This window comes from Acomys russatus, chromosome 25 (genome assembly GCF_903995435.1).
Source record: "Acomys russatus chromosome 25, mAcoRus1.1, whole genome shotgun sequence".
NCBI lineage: Eukaryota > Metazoa > Chordata > Mammalia > Rodentia > Muridae > Acomys > Acomys russatus.
This window is the reverse complement of record NC_067161.1, coordinates 48145100-48167479: the sequence shown is the minus strand read 5'-3', so window position 1 is coordinate 48167479 and position 22380 is coordinate 48145100. Positions and strand designations below refer to the sequence as shown.

At 48.7% G+C, this 22380-nt stretch overlaps 1 protein-coding gene across 7 annotated transcripts in view; it reads right to left on the bottom strand.

Moving 5' to 3' along the window:
* The window catches only part of Gas7 (growth arrest specific 7), a 218733-nt gene that overhangs the window by 65226 nt on the left and 131127 nt on the right, over positions 1-22380 (bottom strand). For 6 of the 7 annotated variants that reach the window (XM_051168033.1, XM_051168027.1, XM_051168032.1 and 3 more), the window contains exon 2: positions 13919-14039. In XM_051168033.1, the coding sequence (XP_051023990.1) occupies positions 13919-14039 (121 nt within the window). Of the gene's footprint in view, positions 1-13918; positions 14040-20583; positions 20746-22380 lie in introns of those variants that run through there. The other variant, XM_051168030.1, reaches the window with a different exon arrangement.

Below are 22380 nucleotides of genomic sequence, written 5' to 3'. Positions count from 1 at the left end.
ATGTGGGGGAGGGGAGGCTGGGACAGGAGCTCCAAGCAGAGCTTCTCAAAACCCAGAGCACCCCAGGATCACCTGGAACTCCAGCCACAAGGCTGAGTATCAGGCCTGACCCCCTCGTCCCCAGCTTGTGATTCTCAGGTCTGCCCTTTGGAGCCTGAGAATCTGCATACTAAATTCCCAGGCAGTTCTGTGCTGCTGGTGGGGAAGAGTGCCGTTCTGCCCAGCTGCAGCTGCAGCAGTTGCTGCCTGCATCCAGGTGTTCCACACGGGCCACTCAAAAGTAACAAGACACAGGATTGAACACTCCAGCGAGCACTCCTAACCTGATGGACCCACTGCTCATTCCACGCCTGTCTCTTCTCACAGGTGGCGCTGGTGACAAATATAGAACCTCCCTTTGCCTCCCAGGATCTTGTCTAGAGCCACTGCTGGTGGCCCTGTGCTCGCCATACTGCCATAGGCCAGCACCAAAACCAGGCTGCCCTGAGGCCCCGGAAATAGCATTGTCTTACCTTTCCACCATGAAGGTTGAGGGCCAGCAAAATGGCCCAGCAGGTAAGGGAGCTGGTTGCTACGCTGACCTGAGTTTGATCCCCAGAACCCACAGAACAGAAGAAGAGAATGGACTAATGTAAGTTGCCCTCTGACCTCCATATGTGCATTATGGTGCATGCGCATGTACTCATATGCATGCGCCTAACACACACACACACACACACACACACACACACACATACACACACACACACACACACACACACACACACCAAACACACACTGTCAGAGGAACCCTCCTGTTCCATGGGAGCTGTGTGTGGGTGTTAGAGCACGCATGCTTTTGCTAACGAGGAACAGGCACCAGTGTGAACGTGTTGGAGCCACAAGGCTAAATAGGAAAACGAAGCTTTTGTAATAGAAACTGAAAAGCTAAAAAGACACCAACCAACCAACAGCAAAGAAACTGCAGAAATTGCCCAGCTGGCCTCACAGACCCAGGTAAAGAAGAACGAACCCATCAGGGAAGATTCTCCAAGGGTGAACAAGAGAAACCAGCCAGGACCACAAACTGGCAGGTCAGAGCGGCCTGAAGTTTCTACGGCCATCATCAGGACCTCCTCCAGGTTCTCCCAATGCAGCTACTAACCAGTTAAAACTGAGCCAGTTTCCAAAGGGCCAGGATCCATTCCCAGCCCAGTGAGCTTACGGCCCATCCAGCTCTCCTCATCCATTGTGCAGCTGCTCCTGGGGGTAGTTAGTTACCTCTGAGCATGCAGGCAGGTAGATGGCAAGAGGGTAGGAGCTTCAGTCAACAGCCACCATGCAAGACGTAGGTCAATATCTAGTCAGGGGTGATGAGGCCCTGAGGGTCTGAGTGGCTCTTTGCATGGCTCAGCCCACGGCTCACGGGGAGTGGGCACACACAAAAAACATGAGCTTCTTGCATGACTAACTTCTCACCCGGTTTTCTTCCTCCCACACCTCTTGGAAGAGCGTTCCACTTTGCAATCCAACTCAGATTGAAAGAACAAAAAGCCATTACCCCACTCCGAGATCTGCCTCCAACAATAAGGATCTCATAGAGGGGAGATTGTGCCAGCTTTACATAGAGAGGCACACTCACCAGCAGCTGTGGGTGATAAACACTTGCAGGATGACATTCCTTAGTTTCACAGGATTCTTTCTTTCTTTCTTCTTCCTTCCTTCCTTCCTTTCTTTCTTTTAAAGCTTAAAGGGACCTTCAGAAGTGTACTCAAGAGGAAAGGAAACCACAGCCATGCCACAAGGAAAATTCCCTTGAAGGACTCATACGGACTTCAGGAAGTCTTCCACAGAGCCATTTGCATTCACCTACTCCACCCTGGCAAGAAGCCATCAAGTGGCTAATTAGAGCTGGCCACTGAGAAGGCATGGGGAAGACACTTGTTGCTTGAAAGCCATGTCACGTGATCCTTGCCCACTCACGAATCAGCCTAGAACCTGCAGATAATAGTAGTTCACTGATTCCATGGCACCTCACCTTCAAAACACCTACCTTGCTTCAAACTGCCCCTCTGCTGGCCTTTGTGGCCTTGTTCTTAGAGCCACAGGCTCCCCCTCATCCTTCAGTCCCACAAGTTCCAGAGCCGCAAGGCTCCATCCACACTAACAAGTCAGGTGCATGAGAAAGCAGCAGGTGAAAGGCAGAACGGGGATGAGGCTGAAGGTCCCTTTGCAACTAAGACTCCATTTCTATCACACAGTTTCCTTCTTTTTCTTGGCCATCCCTCACTTTCAAGTGCATTGGTAAAGTATTACCCTGACTTTATGTACATTGCTGCTTTTGACTCTCTCTGACCCTCTCTCTCACTCACTCTTACTCACTCTCACTCTCCTTCCCTCCCTCCCTCCTTCTCCCTCTCTCTCTCCCTCTCCCCACCCCTCTCTCTCTGCACATGCATGCCTGATTGCACATGCACACACATGGGCGTCAGAGGGAAGCTTATGGGAATTGGTTCTTTCCATCACGTAGGTCCCAAGAATGAAGCTCAGGTCCTCAGGCTTGGCAGCAAGGGCTTTCCTGCTAAGCCGTTTTGCTGGCCTGTGATCTCTAATACTTGATGCAAAACTGCAAGGTTCTGTCTGAACACCTGGCCCAAATGTGAGCATCAACAGGTTAGATGTGAAAAACACACACGTGAAACCCACCTGAGCAGGGAAATGCCCTAGGGAACATGCTGAGCCCCCACGCATCTCCATTTGTGCAGGTCCACACCTTATGGAATTTTGAGAGAAGAAAATGTCCATATGTTTCTGAGCAAGCTTTCATTGCTAGAACCGGACAATGCTTCTTCAGGCAGCGTCTAGCCTAAAGACCATCCAGGATGGGCATCAACTGTCTTGTCTTGGCGGAACAATCCACCTGGATTTCAGAAGTCCTGACTTGCTTCACTGTCACCTCTGTCCCTTACTCCACTGTGACAGGGTGATGTGTTTCCCTAGGAACTTAATCACTGACCAGCACGTCCCCAAATTTTGATCCAGGAAAACTTGTGTACACTTGCAAGGAACAATCTGGTGACTGAAATTATGCATACTTTGCAGAATGATCAATTCGGGGTACTTAGCATTTCCTTCTCTTCAGTGTCTATCACCTCTCCGGGTTAGTGATGCTCTAACTTGTGGACTGTTGTGAAATGCACAACATGTTGTTACAAACCGTTTTTGCTCTATAACTTGTTTCTCCTATGTACCTGCTTCTTGGAACACCATCCTCCCTCCGTCCCAGCTCCTGATGGGACTTGAGTCTACTATTATACTCTCTACATCCATGACACCAAGTTTGTAGCCTCCACATAATGAGGAGGTGTCTACCCATTTTTCTGTGGCTAGCTTTTTCCTGAACAGTGCAGGGTGCTGTGGTTTCATTCACGTTGCTATGGTCACAGATCTCTGTCCTCCTTAGGGCCAGATAGTATTCTACTGTACCTGTGCACCACGTTATCTTTATTCATTCATCCACCCATGGGCACTTTGTTGGATTCCAGGCCATTGAGTTTGTGTTTCAGTAAACCCAGTGTCTCTGATACACCAACTCCATTTCCCTTGGCTGTGCACTTTGTAGTGGGAATGCTGGTTCAACACTTTTTAAAAAAGGTTTTAACCCAAGCAAATCTCATTCGTTACGGGCACACCCTCAACCCTGACCGTTTCTGCCTTTAATGAAAGCATGCTGGTTATAGTAATGGTTAGGAGGGATCCTGCCACACCATAGTGATCTGTTAGGCTCTCGGACTGCTCACTGCAGACCCTGGTAGACCACTGGGTTCTACAGTGTGACCAATGGGGAGGACAGTACAGTGACCGTTTGTCAGCAGGCACACACTTCCAAACCAAAGTAGAGGCCCCGATCTAAAAACAAACAAACAAACAAACAAACAAACAAGACCAAAACAAACAAATAAACAAGCAAACAAAAACAAAACAAAACAAAAAACCTTCAAACAACAACAAACACAATGACAACAACAAAAAAAAACCTCCCCAAAAGAGGAAAATGAAAAAAAAAAAAAAAAAAGAGAGAGCTGTAACTGCTCTTCGAGCCACTAGGGTGCATGTTCACAGCCGGCTTCACATTCCTCGAAGTTCATGTTGTCCACATGTCAGGGTACTGAACACACATAAGGACAGCAAACGCCCCATGTTCCTACCCAGAATGCTGAGCGCCAAATGATTTTTGAGCTATGGACTTAAAGGCTTAGAGATGGTAGACGCTGTTGCGACTTCTCCTTACACAGACAAGAGCAAAGGCTAGAGCCAGCTACCCCAGCGACCTCAGGACCATAAACAGCAGGCAGGTGACGGGCCTTTCTTAGAGACATCCTACTCATTCTAAATCCTGTCACATAAATCTGAGTTATCTGGCTTCAAGCAGCTCTTTGGGAGTTTCTGCCCTAACTTCAGTGGTTTATGGACAGCTGACCTTTAACCTCAGAATGATGACAAACACTGCATTTTTTTCCCACTATGTTTCTGGAAAAAAAAAAATCAATTTTAAGTGTACTCTTCAATTCGATCTTTCATTCTTGCTACTGCTCCAGCTTGGATCTGATGTACCTATGCCCCACCCCTACTCCCCCACACTACCAAAGACTCAGGTGAGAAGGCCTGGTCCCCAACATGGGGTGCTATTAGGAGGTGGTAGAACCTTCAGGAGGTGAGGCCTAACCTAGTTGGGTTTAAACCCAGCACGAGGCAGAGGTGAGCAAGCAGACAGTTTGAGGCTAGTCTGGTCTACATAATGAGTTCCAGGGCAGCCAGGGCTACACAGGGAGACCCTGTCTCAAACAAATGTTTAGTAGAAGAACATTAGGAAGTTATGTCACAGGGAGTATAGTGTCCCCTTACAGAGGACATTCAGAACCCTGCCCCTTCCATGTGACTTCTGTGCCACATGCTCCCACCACAATGTGCTCTGGAACCATGAGTCTAAAGAAAAATCTTTCTTCTTTCTCAGTTTATTGTTTCAGGTATTTTATTATAGTGAAAAAACTAACGCAACAATGTCTTTACCCATTTTGTTGTTTCTAAGTTTCCTTGTAGTTAAAAAAACACACACACACACACACACAATAGGTGCAAACTGTTAGAAAGCACTTAAGAATATGAAATCAAGTATTTTAATTTTTTTTTCTAATAGCAGGTTGTGATTTGGCAAGTGTGTGGCAGGCCCCTCTGTCTTGGTATTCTGAGCAAACAGCACTCCCTGACACTTTTGACATGCACCAAAAGTTGGAAGTCATACATTAAGAATCCCCAAACAGAGCCTCTAAGGAGCTGCTTCCAAGGGCAACCAAGAAACGTCACAGAGCATCCAGCATCCCCGAACATGCGTGCTTTTAAAAAACAATTCTTTATTGCAAGCAATTCGCTATACTATAGAACTTGCCCTGTAAGAGCATATGGTATGGTGGCTTTGGTCTGCACACAGAGTGAGCAGCCCTCACCTAACTGTAGTGCGTTCCTATCACCTCAACCCCATGCTCACTGGCGGCGGCTGCTCACCCATTCTGCGGCCCCTGGCAAACCACTCATCCACTTCCCATTTCTACGGATTGGCCTACTTTAGGCATTTCATATAAACTGAATCCCACAGCTTGTAGCCCCCTGTGTCCGTCTGTCTCCACTTGCTGTGATGTTTTCAAGGATTGTCCTCATCGAAGTGGGCATCGTCCCTGCTTCCTTCCTTTCTATAGCTGAGTCGATGGATGCTCACGCCCCACTTAGTCTACCCATTGTCTTTGGTTGACTGGCACCGGGGCTCTGGCCTTGGGGATGGTGCTGCTCTGTGTGAGTGCCCAGGTCTCAGTGTGGACCTGGGCTTTCAGTTTTCTTGAGCACAAAGCAAGAAGGGGAACATGGAGTTAGCGTCACCACACACACCCTTTTAGGGCAGTGGTGTCTGGACCATTTGCTGCTGACTGTTAGCTCCAGGTAACAACCAATGAGCTGTAGCGTCACATTCTTTACTAAATAATTCAAAATAACTTGACTTCTTTAGGATAGAGCAAAGAACACAGTCCACCCTCCTTGTCTTTGGATGTCAGCATATTGGCATGGTGAATGGCTTTGAAGTCATTTAGTCTCTGCCATAAACGAGAGATTACTTGGCCTTATAAACCCTGTTGGAAAATGCGCTATGTGCTCAAGTATTACCTAAGCAATACAAACTAAAATGGATGCTCAGGAGGAGAAAACAAGGCTACACCAAGGCAGAATAATACTATGATTTTGTGTTTAATAGCTTTTTTAAACCATGAATCCATTGAAAAAGTAGGGGGAATGGATCTGGGGGAGAGGGAAGGTGTCTGTGTTGGGCAGGGGGCCCCCGCCTCGCGTGTGAGCTGGGAGGAGTGGAGGGAGGGGAAACTGTGGCTGTGGCCGGGATGTGTTATATGAAAGAAGAATTTATTTTCAATAATAAAAAAAAAAAAAGAGCCCAAACAAAGGCTATCTCTGAGTGTGTGTGTTTGCACATGCTCTCACACTCATACACATAAGAGCACAATGCGCAATTTAATCAACCGAATGTACCAAAAAAAAGCTGGCTCTAGTGTTACTTTGCCTAATACAAATGGACAGGGGGAAAAAAAAAACAGATGGGAGGTTTGGGTGCAGATGCTTCTCCGGGCAACTTTTATTGAGTGGGGGACTGTCAGGGCCATCCTATCCAGAGAGTTAGAAAAATACCCAATTACTTTGAACAAAGTAAAGCTGAAAGAATGTTTTGCACAATTGCTAGTTATATGCAGAACCTACCTAGAAACTCATTAGTTCTTAGTGTAATAAAGTTGAATGGGAATCCACTCACTTAAAGGAAAATTAAAATAAGAAATCAAGAAAACTACTGACTATTTGGCAAATGAACACAAAAGCTCAAACCCTGGCTTATGTCTATGCCACAAACACAATAAAACATTTGAAGACACCAGTTCTTCGTCAAAAAGAGGATAGAAACAAATGCCAGCTCTCTCAGATTTTACTTGCCGCTTCATAGGACAAGCAGATATCCCTTTAAATTGTCACGTTTTATCTAGTAATCTTTGAGCTCACTTACCCTTATACCAAGGTTAGTCATCGCCAACCGTGCTCGACTGCTGAGCACTGGAGCCCGTAGTCACAGCCTGACTACAGGGACCTGGTGACTTTGGGCAGAGGCTATTAGTACATGGAGGAACCCATGTCTGGATGTGTGACATTGGTAGACTCTGTCAGGCCAGGGATCATCTTTCCTGCCAAGGCCAGATAATGAAGAGTTTTGGTTTTGCCGGTTCTATGAAGATCACAGGGACATGGCTGTGTTATAACAAGATATGAAGTGAATTTGGCTCCTGGCCTTAGTCTAGTGCCCCCTGTGGTAGATGATCTGGAAAATCCACCCTGGGATGGGTACTGAGTAAAGCCACCAGCCACTGAACCTGCTGCGCGAATGACAAGGACGCAGGGTGTCCAAGGCTGTCTCTACACGGGGACATGGATGTTTGAGTCCTGCTCTCATCCCTATCAAGGTGACGCCTGTTCAGCTAGGACCTCGCGTTGGAAATAGAAGCATCCACGTGGGAGGAGTTGAGTCAGGCTTTCTGATAGGCTGTTTGGAGTCAGATGATCTAATCCAAAAGGAATGGAGAGAGAGAGAGAAATAGCTCCCCAAGGAGGGGTGGGTGAGGAGGTGGAGTCTGGATTTCCAAAGTGCAGTTGGCTCTTCCACAGCCCTTCTGAAGTCAACAGACCTCCTCAGCGGCTGCTGCCTGCCCTGCCTTCCATTGCCAGACACTGAGCTGCATGGCGTGACGTCTTCCCTGGCATCGTTTTTTTATTCTCTATCCTGTCCTCACTGTTCTGAGCTCATTATCTCTCAATAAGGTCTTAACACTTAATCCTTTCCCTGGGCTCGGCTTTCTAAAAAACAAAACAAAACAACAACAACAAAACAGGGCTACAATATTACCTCGAACTATTCTCTTTAGGGATGAAAGACATAGATAAAATAAATGGAATGACTTGGTTTAATGCACAGAAAGATTAGCAAGTCTGCTACCGGAGAATGACTCACACATTAAACAGAAGGGATCCTGGTTTTCCATGCTGATTTCAAATATCTCCATATTGTTCAAATGGTAAAGTATACACCAAACAGTATCAGAAAGGCCAGCTAAGTGATGTTGGGTTCTGGCAATGAAAAGCCAGCGCTGCTGCGCCAGGTCTCTTGAGGCAGTTAGCTGATATGCAGGAGGCCCTGCTACTTACAGCCTACACACTGAACCTCAGTCCCCACTGTGATGGTGCTAAGAGGCAGGGACTTGAGGGATGTTCAGGTCTTGAAAGCCCCCACTCACTTGGCATCCATGTTCTTATAAAAGAGCCCACGGGAGCTTGCTCACCCTTTTTTCCACGTCAGTGCAGCAAGAGAGTCTATCTCTAGCAACCAGAGGGCAGGCTGCCGCTGGACACTTAATCTGGAGGTACTTTAATCGTGGACATCCCAGCCTCCAGATTTTCCAGACTTTGTTTTCAAGCTGCCTAGCTTTTGCCCTTCCATTAAATTAGCCCAACACAGACCCTTAACACTAACGTGGACTCCTGAATGAATAGAGTAGGCTATTGCTAGCAGTTCACCAGTTATGAAGCACAGTACGTGCTGCCCCGATTTCGGTGTAGTCCACTCCGGAGAAGCAGAAGCATTTTCCTGCCACTGGGGTCCCTGGCCTCCTCGGGCTGCACTCAGGGCCACCCTGCGTGATGAAACACTCTGGAGAGGCAGAGCTGTGGGGAAGTGCAGGGGATGGGGTTTCCCAAGTTCATGACTCACGCGCACGCACGTACACTCTGCTGGAGCGGCTGGCGAGTCTATACAAAACCAGTGGCAGGATTGCAGTAACTTACCCTCGGAAGCTTCCTGCTGGGCTTCCGGGCTCATTCCCTAGCACCATTCACAAAATAAGCTGTGTCTCCCCAGGGGCTTACATGGTCCTCCTGTTGTAAACAAGATCTGTATTTCTGTCTGTCCCTGGCTTCCCCTCCCTCTGTGGTCTCTGTTCCCTTGCTTGTTACAACACTACCTTGCATGGATTCATTCCTTGTATCTCTGGCAGTTCCGCTCTGTCTCTGAGACACCCCTCCCCATCACCCCCCCCCAACTGTCTCTGAGACACCCCTCCCCATCACCCCCCCCAACTGTCTCTGACACACCCCTCCCCATCACCCCCCCCAACTGTCTCTGACACACCCCTCCCCATCACCCCCCCCCAAACTTTGTATTCAGAGCTTTCTTTTACAGGCTTTGCACTGGGTGGTATGTCTGTACCTCTATTCTAAAGAAAAGAACACTCTGTTCAGTTGTGCATGTTGGTCACTGCACAATAGTGGCCACAGGGGTGGAATCCACTCTGCTCTCTGCCTGCTGGGCCATGCACCCACAGGATTCTCCGGACTTCCACCAGCAGCCTGGACGTCCTCTGAGGCACAGGCACAGCAAGGAACCAAGCGTGAGGCATGGATTCACTTCCTTCCTTCCGGCTGGCCTCTGAGTGTCTCCCGTTCTCGCTTACTTCACGACTGGCACACAAGGCAGCAAGCCAGGAGGCAAGCAAAGCTTCAAGCTCCCTGCCACTGGCCTGCCACATCCTGTTGGAGAGAGCTTAGCCCCCTTTGTCGGGCCACCGCTGTCAATTGTGCTGACCTCGTTATTTCTCTTTTCATTTAGGCTGTCTACTCCATGCTTGCTGCTCCCAACCACTTCGCTGCTGCGTGAAAAGCAGTCTTGCTATAAGGTTGTGATGGGGCCTTGCCACTGCTTGGAAACTTTCCATTGCTTCCCATTGCTCTCTGGGTGAAGAGACACATCACACACACACACACACACACACACACACACACACACACACACACACACACACACCTCGGTTTTCCTTCACTTCCATGTTCCTACCACTGCCAAGCCCATTGGCTTGCCTTCCTCATTTGGCCTCGTCCTCTGTTCTGCCAGGGCCTTGGCTAGATGCCTCTGTCATGGGTCCCTCCTTAGAGCCCTCTTTCATACCCCTCCCCCATATGCAGGTAACAGGTCCCTTCCTGGATCTCCCACCCTACTTTGTCATTGCCTGCAATGCTTGTCTCTGACCCCTTTGGAGCTGCAGTCTCTGAGAGCACAGCCTGTGTCTCATTTGGCTTTGTGTGACCCACAGCCGGACCCTGGCAAGCAGAGTGCACCCCTTCATCTATGAAATCCTAAATGGATGTGAAAGTAAGCAGATTGTCAGAGGAAGGGGACACTGCTGTAAACGAGGCTTTGCACAGAATACCTATTATGTTCAAGTGCCCACTGGGTGAAGACGGATTAAGGATTAGGGGACAGGAAGAAACCCAGGCAGTTCTCAGGATCCTTGGGTTCGGCACTGTTGGATTCCAGGAGTCATGGAGGGCTGAGATGCTCAGGGGAAGACATCTGCATATAGTCTAAATATGCACTTTTTGTTATTGTGGTTGTTTGCTTTTCCTTCTAGTCATTAGTCCCTGAACAACACAGAGTAACAAGTTTTTAGACAGCATTGACACCGGATTGGTGTCATATATAACTAGAAATGACTTGAGCCCATGTGAGGAGACTGCTGTAGGTTCTAGGCAAACACTAGCCCCCAGCCCCATGAAGAACGCAGGCATCTCTGAGAGGGTTTTTTTTTTTTTTTAACTTAATTTATTTTTATCAGATATCTTGAATGTCACTTTGAGGATATTCAAAAATTATCCTAAGGGAGGATGAGAAGTGCATACGCAATGGCTCGCAGCAGTGGGTAGTGGGCTTGGCTTCTCTATGAGCTCCCGCCTGGACACATGGGGGAGTTGGAATGAGACATGCAAGCTGGGACACAAAGGGGAGTCCAGCAGTGAGGTACCAACTCAGAGGCTTTAGTGGTCAAGAGGCAGAGGCAAGTATGCGAACAAGGAACAATTCTACTAGGGACTCTGCTACAGACAGGCAGGTGGCTTTCAATCGGGGTGGGGGTGAGGAGGCAGAGACCAACAAAACATGCCCAAGAGGCACTTTGGAAGGAGAGAAGAAGCTGCTTGCTTCTCTCCCTCACCATGTAGCAATTCTTAATGGTGCCCAGAGGCTGCTGTGAGAGGCATGTCCCGTCCTGCCCCTTCCTGGTCCTTTCTACTTCCAGGGAGCATCCCTGACCCCACAGGCTCTCTGTGTGACACCCTCTTCACATACCGCAGACCTACACAGCCCTTCCCATGGATGCTCAACCAGGTTTTCATTTAAAATCTGCGTCTAGCATTGACATGTGTTGTGTAACATAGCATCGACGCGGTATTTGCCCAGAACGTGGGTTCAGTGCCCAGCAACACAAACAGACACACAATGAGTTCAACACCCACTTAATGAGGAGGTAATGCGGACCGAGCCACACCCAGAAAGCAAGACCAAGGAGTCAGGATTACTCAGTAAAAGAGAGAAAGTGGCCAGGGCCCTCCTACCAGACCCACTAGATAACCTAGCAAACCATCCCACCGTATCACTGCAAGGACCATTGTGAACCCAAAGCATCTTTTGCAGTTTGGGATGCTCAAAAGTAAAAACAATGCAATTTCAGGACACAGAAGAGTTTCCCACCATTCCTATTCCAGTGTCTAAACATAAAGTCCCTCCCCATTTTTGCCAAATGTAAAGTTTTACTAGGACATAGCTGCACTCACTGGTTTACATACTGGCTACATTACTGTCCATGCTGCAGTGATAAAGTAGCCGTGACAGGGACTGTGACACTTCAAATCCAAACTAGTTAGTGCCCGGTCTGTTAAAGAATGAGCTCGCCAACCTGAGGAGCATCCTGCATCCCACAACCCCAAGGGAGCTCTGACCTCCTGGTGTATGGGAGAGAGCTGCCAGACACCGTCTGTTGATAGAAACCGGCTGCACTTCCATTCAGAGTAGAGCAGTACTTAAATGAATGGCAGCACATTCCTGATACACAGCAGTTAAAAGGAAAGAGTTAGATGGAAATATTCAAAATATAGAACAATGTCTACAATGAATTATTGTTGTGGTTTAAAATATAGACGGGGTAGCACTTGTAATTTATTTAAAAAAAAAAAACACCACCATGTCTATGCTTAGATGATAGAGAAAATAAATGCCTCAAAGGATACATGTGATGAATGGCTCTGGGGGGGTTTTATTGTTGATTTGAATCCCATTTTTTATTGGCTTTTAACCCTGAGAATGCACTAAGCTTTGAGAGAGAGAGAGAGAGAGAGAGAGAGAGCCTAGAAAGGCACTTTCTCTATTCCTCCTTGCAACAGACTGGCTAACATGAACAAAGAACAAAATCCACTCAAATTCCTGCTCTTGAGCTCCTCCAGTCCAAACTGCTCTGCACAGATGGAGATCTGTGTTCAGACACCCACTCCCCTGGGGAACAGTGCTGAAGAATCCACTCCCCAAGGGGAGGTGCATTCAAACAGCCACAGGCACCCCTGAAACATCTGAGCTCCCTGAGCAAGGTGAAGCTGCTCAAGTGTTTGTTTTGAGGAAGTGTGAGATTAGAAGAGTGAAAAACAGCCTTACTTCCCTTTTCCTAGAAACCCCCATCACCTCGCTTCAAGGGGGACATCCTGCTGAGTCAGCAGGTTAGGGTGCTTCTGGTGTGGACAAGCCAGCCATGCAAAGTAGCAGCTGTCAGCCTCTCTTTGTCTCCCTCTGGTTGGCTGCTGCCTGTCTTCTCGCTGGGCCCCGCCCTCCAGTACAGGTTCAAAATCGGAAACCTTATTAACAACATTCACACTCCAAGAGGCAAGATAGAGAGAGCTATGATGTCATACGGGCAGAAGACAGAAGTGAGGCTAAGACTGGACCAACAGGCAGGCATTCACTTCTGCTTGGGCACACATGTCTAGGATGCCTCCAAGGCCAATTTTCCCTGTGCTGCGCCTCCTGGGTAAAGTCCTTCATGGATCTAGGGAGGCCAGGCTTCTCAGCTGCCTTATTCTTCTGCCTTCAACCTGAAAAGTGTCCTGCTTAACTCCTAACAACACTACCCATACTGCACAACATTTTATAAACCATCTCCGAACTCCACATTTGGGATCCTGGAGACATTCGGGAGGTCTAGGCAAATTTAACTCTTTGGGGCACAGGGCTGCTCCAATTTAGCTCAGGGATATGTGGGGAGCGGCTGGGTGGATGGATGTAGGCTTCCAATCCTAGCACCTGGGAGGCTGTCACAGGAGAACCAGCATGCAGTCATGAGCAGTCTGGGCTGTGTGGTGAATTCCAGACCAGCCTAGCCTACCAAATGAGAGCCTGTTTCGAAAGAACGAAGAGAGAAGAGAGAAAAGAAATGGTCTGGGGGAAGATGGGGGTCGGGGCAGCAAGGATGAGGGGTCCACACTGACTCCCATCATTTCCAAGTGCACAGCCCACAGTGCAGCATCCAGGGAGATCCTTCAGTCGAGAGAAGGGTGTTATAGTAAACTAGAAAGTGTATTTGTGGTCTCTGTTCTAGCCCCTCGGCGGCCCTAGACAGTGTGGATCACCTTGACTAGCCTCTGGGCCATCTCTGAACAGATGAAGGTAGGTGTGAGGTGTCAGGGTTTCTGAAGGACAGCTGTCCCCTGGAGCAGCTTCCAGAATGCAGACCCAGGCCCCAACCCTCAGCACCGAGGATGGGCAGGACTCTACTGTAGCCTCTGGCACATGTTAAATAACTCCAGAGCCTGAGGGTTAAGATGCCAGGTTACCTTTTCTCAGGTCAGATTTAGCAAGAAAAAGGCCCCAAACCAGAGGGAGGGGAGGGGCTGGGGAGGGAGGGAGAGAGGCACCCCTGGGAAGAGGCAGCGGCCTAGGGGTTGGAAAAGGCTGCTCCTGAGCAGGACTCACCATTGGTAGCCGTGTTGACATAGTAACGGCGGCCCTGAGGAGACAAGTAGCTGTGCCAGCCAGGCGGAAGGATGACCGTCTGGCTCTCCTCTCCAGGCGGAGGGGGGACCATCCCAGGCTTCTGTAGGAGAAAAGGGAAGGGGTCAGACACATTTGCCATTTTCACAACTGTTCTGAAGCACGGGAGAGAGAGAGCATGGTCTGCAGGCCTCTTTTGGGACAGGTGACATGTAGTATGAAGTGCCCTCTCATCCCCACAGAAGGCATGGCTCCCCCAGAGCAGACCCCATCAGAACCTGCAAAAAAATCCATCACAGCATGCTGCGCTTCCCAGGGGCCGTGTCACTCCACATGCCCCGCTGTGGACTGTGCAGTCTACACCCTGCAGGACCACTGAGTACAGCTGCAGGCAGCCCCAGGCCTGCTGTGCAAACCTAGAAGAATTAATTAATGCAAGTGACGGCAGAACGAGGTGTAAAACATCCTATGATAACGTTTGCGAGAGTTTGCGAGAGCTGGGTTGGGCTTTGCTCTCCAAGTGCCATCCATGTCACGGTGGCAACGAGAAGCAGGATTTTTAAGACAAACTAGACACTGTAGGCTTGATTCTTGTGATCATGAGTGATAACATTCGTCTTAAAAAACAGAAGAATATGTAAGTCAGAGCATTAGGCGTAAGGTGGGAACAAGCTGCAGCAGCATCTGTGACTCCTCAGTGATGGGATTATAAGACATTTGTATTCTCCATTTTCTACTTATCCTTTCCATGTAAATCTCCAATAAACACAAAAATGAAGGTTCTCAGCTAAAGAACACTTAAAAATAAATAAAGATAGAGGATCCAAATTAGCCCACACAATTGCTGTGCCTTTCAGAGAAGGCAAATTCACAAAAATCCGAATTCTAGCTACAGAAGGCTGAGAACTTCTCAGCAAAACGTGTTTAGAAACACAAAAGGCCACCAGGTCCTGAGTGACCTCGGTGTCCTCTGATGTGCCCACAGGAGTGGCTCCTTTGGTTACCAGTGACCAATAGTTAGGGAAGCAGGAAACTGGAGCAATGGAGTGTGTGATCTGATGCCCGTTTCCTGCCTGCATTGTGAGGGTTTTGTCTCAGCTTCCTGTGGTGGCCTTTGTACCAGAAGAGAGAAGAGCTAATCCCAGGTGCTGCTGGGAATGAACATGGCCTCCCTCGGCCCTCTGGGTAGCTGTGGTGTGTGTCGTGAAGTCTCACACACAACTGTTCCTCTGTGCTCAGATGTTTCTGTCTCCTACACAGGCAGCTGCTAAGCCACAGCTTCTCTTTCATTATGTGAAAGGCCACGCTCTAGATGGGTGATGGTTAGATATACAGCAGCCAGCCTGAAAGCAGTGTGGTGTCCTCCTGGACAGCACAGATCATATGCCAAGCACAAACGAACCCGAGGGCAGCTGAGACCGGCCCTGCATGCCACTCTAGCGTCTCCTGGCCAAGAAGATGGCCAGAATATGGGCAATATGAGTAATATAACGATGAGCAACGAAGGAGTGAGAAACTGGGTGTGATGGTCCAGCACTCAGGAGGGCGTGGTGGGAGGAGGCCAGCCTAGGCTGCGTAGCAAGCACCTGTCTCAAACAAACAAACACTAAGAGTTAATGAATGAGAAGAGAGAGAAAAGAAAAGAGCAAGGTAGGTGCGAAGGAGGGATGAGGAGGGATGAGGAGAGAGAGAGAGAGAGAGAGAGAGAGAGAGAGAGAGAGAGAGAGAGGGGATCCTGCATACCCAGGGCTTTGGGAAATAAAGTAGGGGTGGGGGTGGGGTCAAGGGGCTTGCTGAAGAGTCTTCTAGAACCAGAGGCATGAGATGCCTGGTTGTCTTTCCTTGAGCCTAACATCAAGGAGTACCATAGAAGGGTCGGTGACAGTGCCTGGGAAGCTGTGGAAGGCCGTTAGGCAAGACTCACAGCTCACAGGAAGGCAGAGAAGATCCAGGGAGGGATGCAGCGGCCGTGTAAACAGCCTCAGGCTTGAAGCACCCATGGTGCCAACGCTACCTCAGCCACACAGCCGCCACTTAACCTCGGGCAAGTGAATCAGTCAGGGTATTTCCATATGTATGGAGCAAAAGATGCTAACATGGGCCCACATGGGGAACACACTGGGGAGATCCACAGTAACACACCCCAAACCCAAAAGAGGGTACAGCTCTACCGTTGCTCAATAGATGGGGTACCTCAATGGGAGGGAGGCCGAGATGTGCTCTCCCAGGCTCTATCCTATGAGAGCTGAAGTCCAGGCAGACATACTGACCTCCTCTCCAACTGCCCCCGCGCCCAGCCTGAAATGTCACCCTCAACAGTTGTTCTGAGTGCTCGAAAGGGAGGTCAGCACTCTCTGGAGATAATGTTGGGAGGGCTTGTCAGGGGAGTCCTGTGGGCTAGAGAGCAGTGAACTGAGTCCTCTGATGTCCCAAAGCCCCAGCTTTGAAGGGACTGGAAGGACCCTGACCCTCCTCAGATTCTCAGTACTTTTCTTTTTAGAATGGCTCTGATTTATCTATTTGTATAACTTGGTGAGCTCATAGGAAGCCTCAGTTTGCACATGAGGACATGAGTGACCACCAAGGGACACTGTCTTGTGGTCCAGCCTACCTAGGGAGCACTGAGATCTTTGGGGAGACTCTGAGGCTTAGTACTGAGCCAGGGAGGCCAAAAAGGGGGGTGGTAGAGCATGCACTGGCTGGTCCTAGTTCCTAACTTGGCTGGTGTGCCATGCTGACAGTCCCACACCTGTGAAAAAGCCACTGGTTGCCCTCCCTACTGGCCATCTGACTGTCTTGCCTCCATCTCCGGAGCCAGCTGCAGCCTTCCTGCTTTTTTCTTTCTTAGGAAGAAGTCCTTCTTGCTAGTTGACCCCCACAAATCAGGACTCAAAAGATGCTGGAGACAGCTGGGGAGTCTTCTCCCCTCAAGAATGAAAACAAGCATCCCAACGAGTCATGCACAAGTACTCAGGGCAGAAGTATTCACAAAGGCCAAACACCATCCCTTAGGAGATGGACAGAGCACGGGATAGCCAAACAACGGAATAACACTCAGAAATAAAGAGAATAGGATCCTGGTTCTCACTGCACCATGCCTGAGCCTTAAAAACGTCACGCTGAGTGAACGAACTCAGATCACAAAGGCCACAGTAGTCTCAATTCCATTATATGACATGTCCAGAGGAGGCAATGCTGCAAAATATGCTAGTGGCTGCAGAGGGCTTTGGGCAGAAAGATGGATACAGGGTTTCTGTGTGTGTGGGGTGTGTGTGTGTGTGTGTGTGTGTGTGTGTGTGTGTGTGTGTGTGTGTGTGTGTGTGTGTGTGTGTGTCTGTGTGTCTCTGTGACTCTCTCTCTCTCTCGCTCTCTCTCTCTCTCTCTGTGCGAAAATATTCTACACGAGAAAGATGTCATGGCTACAGCATTATAATGAGTGGATAAATGCTATGCATGTTCAACTTTATATATTTTTATCATGATAAAAACTGTCTTTGAAGAACACATAGCAGGGCAGAGAGCTGGCTCAGAAGTTAACAGCACTCCTTGGTGTTGCAGAGGGCCCAGGTTTGGATCCCAGAACCCACATGATGACTCACCAAACAAACAAACAAACAAACAAAACCAAAAAACACCATTGTCTCCAGTTCCAGGGGGTCTGATATCCTCTTTTGGGCTCCATAGACACTGCATACATGTGACACACAGACATGTGCAGGCAAACACTCGTATGCATAAAATAAAACTTTTAAAAATATGCAAAGGCAAAAATTTAACCTCATCACCTGCCAGTCCTCATTTAAAAGTCCCAAAGCATCAGTGCTCCTCACTCTTACGGCCTCGGAGGGTCAGGAATGGGTGGCCTGGGAGAGCTGCCCATCGCCACCCAAAGGGTAGAGAGTGAGCGACCACCTAGTAATTCAGGACTCCCTTGAATGTCTTCTCTAATTAGTTTCTTCCCTAGCTAAATGCTTTCATTCTGTGCCGGCTGGTTTTATGTCAACTTGACACAAGCTAGGGCTTTTTGGAAGGAGGAACCTCAATTGAGAAAATGTATTTCTCTTGATTTACAATTGATGCAGGAGGGCTCAGCTCACTGTGGGTTGCGCCACCCCTGGGCTGGTGATCCTGGCTTCTGTAGGCAAGCAAGCTGAGCACACCATGAGGAGCAAGCCAGCAAGCAGCATTTCTCTTTACTTCAGTTCCTATTTCCAGGTCTCTGCCCTGACTTCCCTCGGTGATGGAGTGTGACCAGGGAATTGTACACTAAGGTAACCACCCCAGCCCCCAACCCCCCGAGTTAATTTGGTCTTGGTTATTTTATCACAGCAATAAAAACCTGACGAGGACACCTTCCTTTCCCTGGCCCTTGTGGCTCCTCTCCTCAGCTCTATTGCCTCCTTCCCATGGGAAGAGGAAGGAAGAGCCGAGGTGCCACAGTAGGGCCACAAAACCCAGAACAGACACGATCGGAAGGAGCAGAGCAGGGTGGGTGGTAGTGAGGGGGTCCTGTGAGGGGAGGAATCTTGAGTGCAGTACTCAGGTTGTCTCTGCTGGAGCTATAAAACCCTGGCTCTGCCTCTGACAGGAGCCATCCCCAGACCAGAACGCAAGGTCAGGTTTCAGTCCTTCCCAGGTTTCACGCTTAGCTGCACACAAACGTTCGTACTCTGCTGATATGAGAGAAGGCGTCAGCCTTTTGTCCCCGTTCCAAATAGGTGTAAAAGTCACCCACGGTATCACACTAGGCATTACATTATTCTTAAACTAATCATTCTATGTAATATTATATTGTCCAAATAGACATGGCACCATTGTTTATACATCGATCTTTTGGTGAACGCTTGCTTTGTTTTCACTTTGGAGCCATTTTAAATAAGAGTGGCAGAAACACTTGTACCTTACCCTACTTCAGATGCACCATAAAGAAGTTTGTGGAGCACTTCAAAATCCTAGTTTAGGTTAGATGGTCACACACCTGCAATCCTGGCACTCAGGAGGCTGAGGCAGGAGGCTCACCTGTTCAAGGCCAGTTTGAGAAACATAGTGGGACTCTGCCTTCAAACACCAAAGGCAGGGAATGTAGCTCGGTGGTAGGGTGTTCGCTTAGCGCGTGGATGGACCTGGATCTAATCTCTACCATAGCAACAAACAAGCAAACAAACAGTAGAAAATAAGCCCAAATGAGCCTTAGTCTAGAAGGGTTCTCCAGGAAGATCTGCACACAGGCCTGATGTCTATGCACTATAAGGATTCCTGTCCCTACATGTCTGTAGTACACAAAGCTCAGGGTCAAGTGCTTTACACACCTTTATAAGATGTCTGTATTACTGATACTTTGTTCTATTTTTTAAGTAAGGACTGTCACAGTCAGAGGTTTAATGATGTGCTCAATGTTGTACAGGTAATTAAATGGTTAAACCAAACTACTTTCGAATATCGCTTCGGGGCTGAGGGTATAGCTCATTGGCAGAGCATAGACTTAGTGTGCCCTGGGTCCAGTCCAAGAATACACAAAAGCTTCACTCAGTCGGTCCATCAAACCAATCAACTAAAATTAGCTCTCTTCTAGAAAATTCTGTCCAGTTACCTGATGCCAAGTTACCTTCAGCCCATCTCCTGCCAGCAGCCCACACTCAGACCCATGTCAGTACTTGCCCACCTGAGATACGACTCCCACAAGGGGAATGACAGCTCAGGCCCAAACCTCCTGCTTGTCTCACAGTCTCCAAAGGAGCATATGCCTTCCCAGGAGATGCGCAAAAATATCACCACCCTCACCCAGGCATCACGTTCGTTCCCCGGCTGTCGGCTGACTTCCCCCAACTCCTTATTTTAAACACAATCAACAAAACCAATTCCTCCTAATGGCGCTACTGACTCCCCTTGGAAAACAGCAAGCAAGCGATCAAGTAAGGGGCGCCACCCAAAGTTCAAAAGAAATGGTCCATCGGGATGCGGTGGAACACCCCTGTAACCCCAGCATTCAGGAGACTGAGACAAGAGCATGGTCAGCCCAGTGCCAGCCTGGGCTACCTGGTGAGTCTGAGGCCAGGCTAGGCTACATAGTGAGACCCTGTCTCAAAGCAAACAAAAACCCAAAGGAAACATCAACAAATCAATCATCAAACAAACAAAAACAACAAAACAAAAAATGAAGCCAAGCAAAACACATGATTACCCCAAAACAAAAAACAAGCGTGATCAGCTCAGCACACAAGCTAAACCTCCTGGTGCGTGCACATTCCTGCGCCAGGGCTTTCACCACCAGATTAAGGCAGTTTGCACCCTGAGTCCTCGGCTCACTACACTCGAGTGCTGCTCCGATACAGCATTAGTGGGAGCAACTGAGACAAACCATCACCTCTGAGATAGAAACCAGGAGGCAGCCTAAAATTTCAATAAATGCAATTCATAAAAAGGCGGCGTTGAGTTCAGTTACTCATGAAAGAGAAGGATCCTGTTACCTAACCCCAAGCCCTCTGACAGACTATTTTAGGAAAAGACTTGAGGGTCTATCGACAGCCTCCAGTGAGTTCCGACCCCTCTACTGAGCTCCCCAGAGCCTCCTCCACACTTCACATTGAAGTTCATGCCGGGACACCATCTCCACCTGCGGGTTGCTTCTAGGAGCACCTGACTCTTACCTTCTAGAGCAGTGAGCGAACGCTACCTGCAGGTGTTCACCGGTGGCCGCCAGACACTTGATTTAGCAGCGGATCAGAGAGTTTTAAGGTCCTCCGTTCCTTGTCTTCTCACACCCCAAACCCAGAGGCAATAGGAGCTCTAAAGAAAGGCATATCCACAGGGCTCTGCACCCCCTCTCCCCCCCCACACCCAGATCTATATATAATACCTCTGAAGTTGTCAGCCTAACGAGCCACTTTCTGGCAGACCCGTTGCCATGACAATGACTGCTAATGAGCCCAGTGCTGTGATTGGCACTGCTTGAAGGCTCCTCCACAAAGAACTTGCCAGCACATTCTTCCTTCCCCAGCCATGTAGCCAGCTGGACATCTAGAAGTAGCCAGGACATGGCTGGGAGAGGCTTGAAGGATTCAGGCCCTAGCAATTAGTTTATTGCTAGCACACGCCGAGTGATTCTAGACGCTTGTCAGGAGTGGCCTCTACTCTCATTTCTGTACTCAGCAGGGGCCATGGGGGCAAAAGAACCCTAGGAAAACCAAGTCCCACCTGGGCCAGGTGTGATGGTCACATCTGGGTGTAATCTCAGTACCTGGAAGACTGACACAAAAGGACTTTCATGAGTTCAAGGCCAGCCTGGGCTACACACTGAGACCACTCAAAAAACAAAAATAGGCTGACTTACTGGGCTAATCTTTATGCTGGACACCTGTTCATGGTAGGTGGACTCCCACAGGGAGCTATCTACCCACAGTGGCCCTGCCTCTCACACAACGATGTCACCAGCTTCAAGTTTTGGTCTACAAGAATGCTGGGCATCTTCTTTTTGTCTGGCTGGTTCTCTCTTTGTCTACTGTTTCTCCAGCCCTGTCTATTTAGAAACTGTAAGTCACAGGAAAGGGCTCTGGGGGAAGTGGGGTACACTGCATTTTCAGAGTGGCATTTTCATAGGCCTTAGTCTAGACTCTGGTGGCATCTTCATCTTCTTCAGAAAGTGAGCAGCTCAGAGACATGGCCAGAAGAAGGGGGCCGGGGAGCTAACGCCCCCATATAAACAGAGGAACAAACTACAGATGAGATTCAGGAAGGCAGTGGCACACACCTCTGGTTCACGGTTCAGTCTCAGCACAGTGCCCAGAACGCTGAGTGAGTAAACGCATGCATGCATGCATGCATGCATGAATGAATGAATGCTGGGAGCTGAGCTTTGAACAGGCCTGAGGTGGCCATTTCATCAAGGCTGAGGCAGAAGAAACAAACGAACGAAACAGAAACTACAAAACAAAAGCAGAATGGATTTTAGCTGACTGCAGCAGCACAAACCTGTCCTCCCAGCCCTCCGGGACAGGGAGGCAGAAGACATTCAAGGCCAGTGGACCTCTTTTTCAAAGAAAAACAAAAGAGCCCTCTGGCATATTATGGGCTAGAATTGTACATGCAGCAAAGCTTTCTTTTTGGAAAAAAAAAGTGACAGAAATATAGTCTTCTATATGCAAGAACTCGCTGAACATCACTCTGGTTTCCTCCATAGCAAAGGGGAAATTGTCCCTCGCTTATCCATAAGAGACTGTTCCAGAACCTCTTGTGCCACCCCCCAAGAAACTCAAATGCCTAGATGCTTGATCTCCTTGTCTAACTGTACCGTAGCCTACGTTCAGTGCATCCCTTGCCAATGCTAATGAACCTCTACGCTGGGCACGGAGGCTTCTGCCTGTAACTCCAGGACTTCAAAGGCAGAGGCAGGAGTAATACCGGGAATCTCAGGCCTGGAATAGAAAAAAGGTTCCAGGACATTCAGA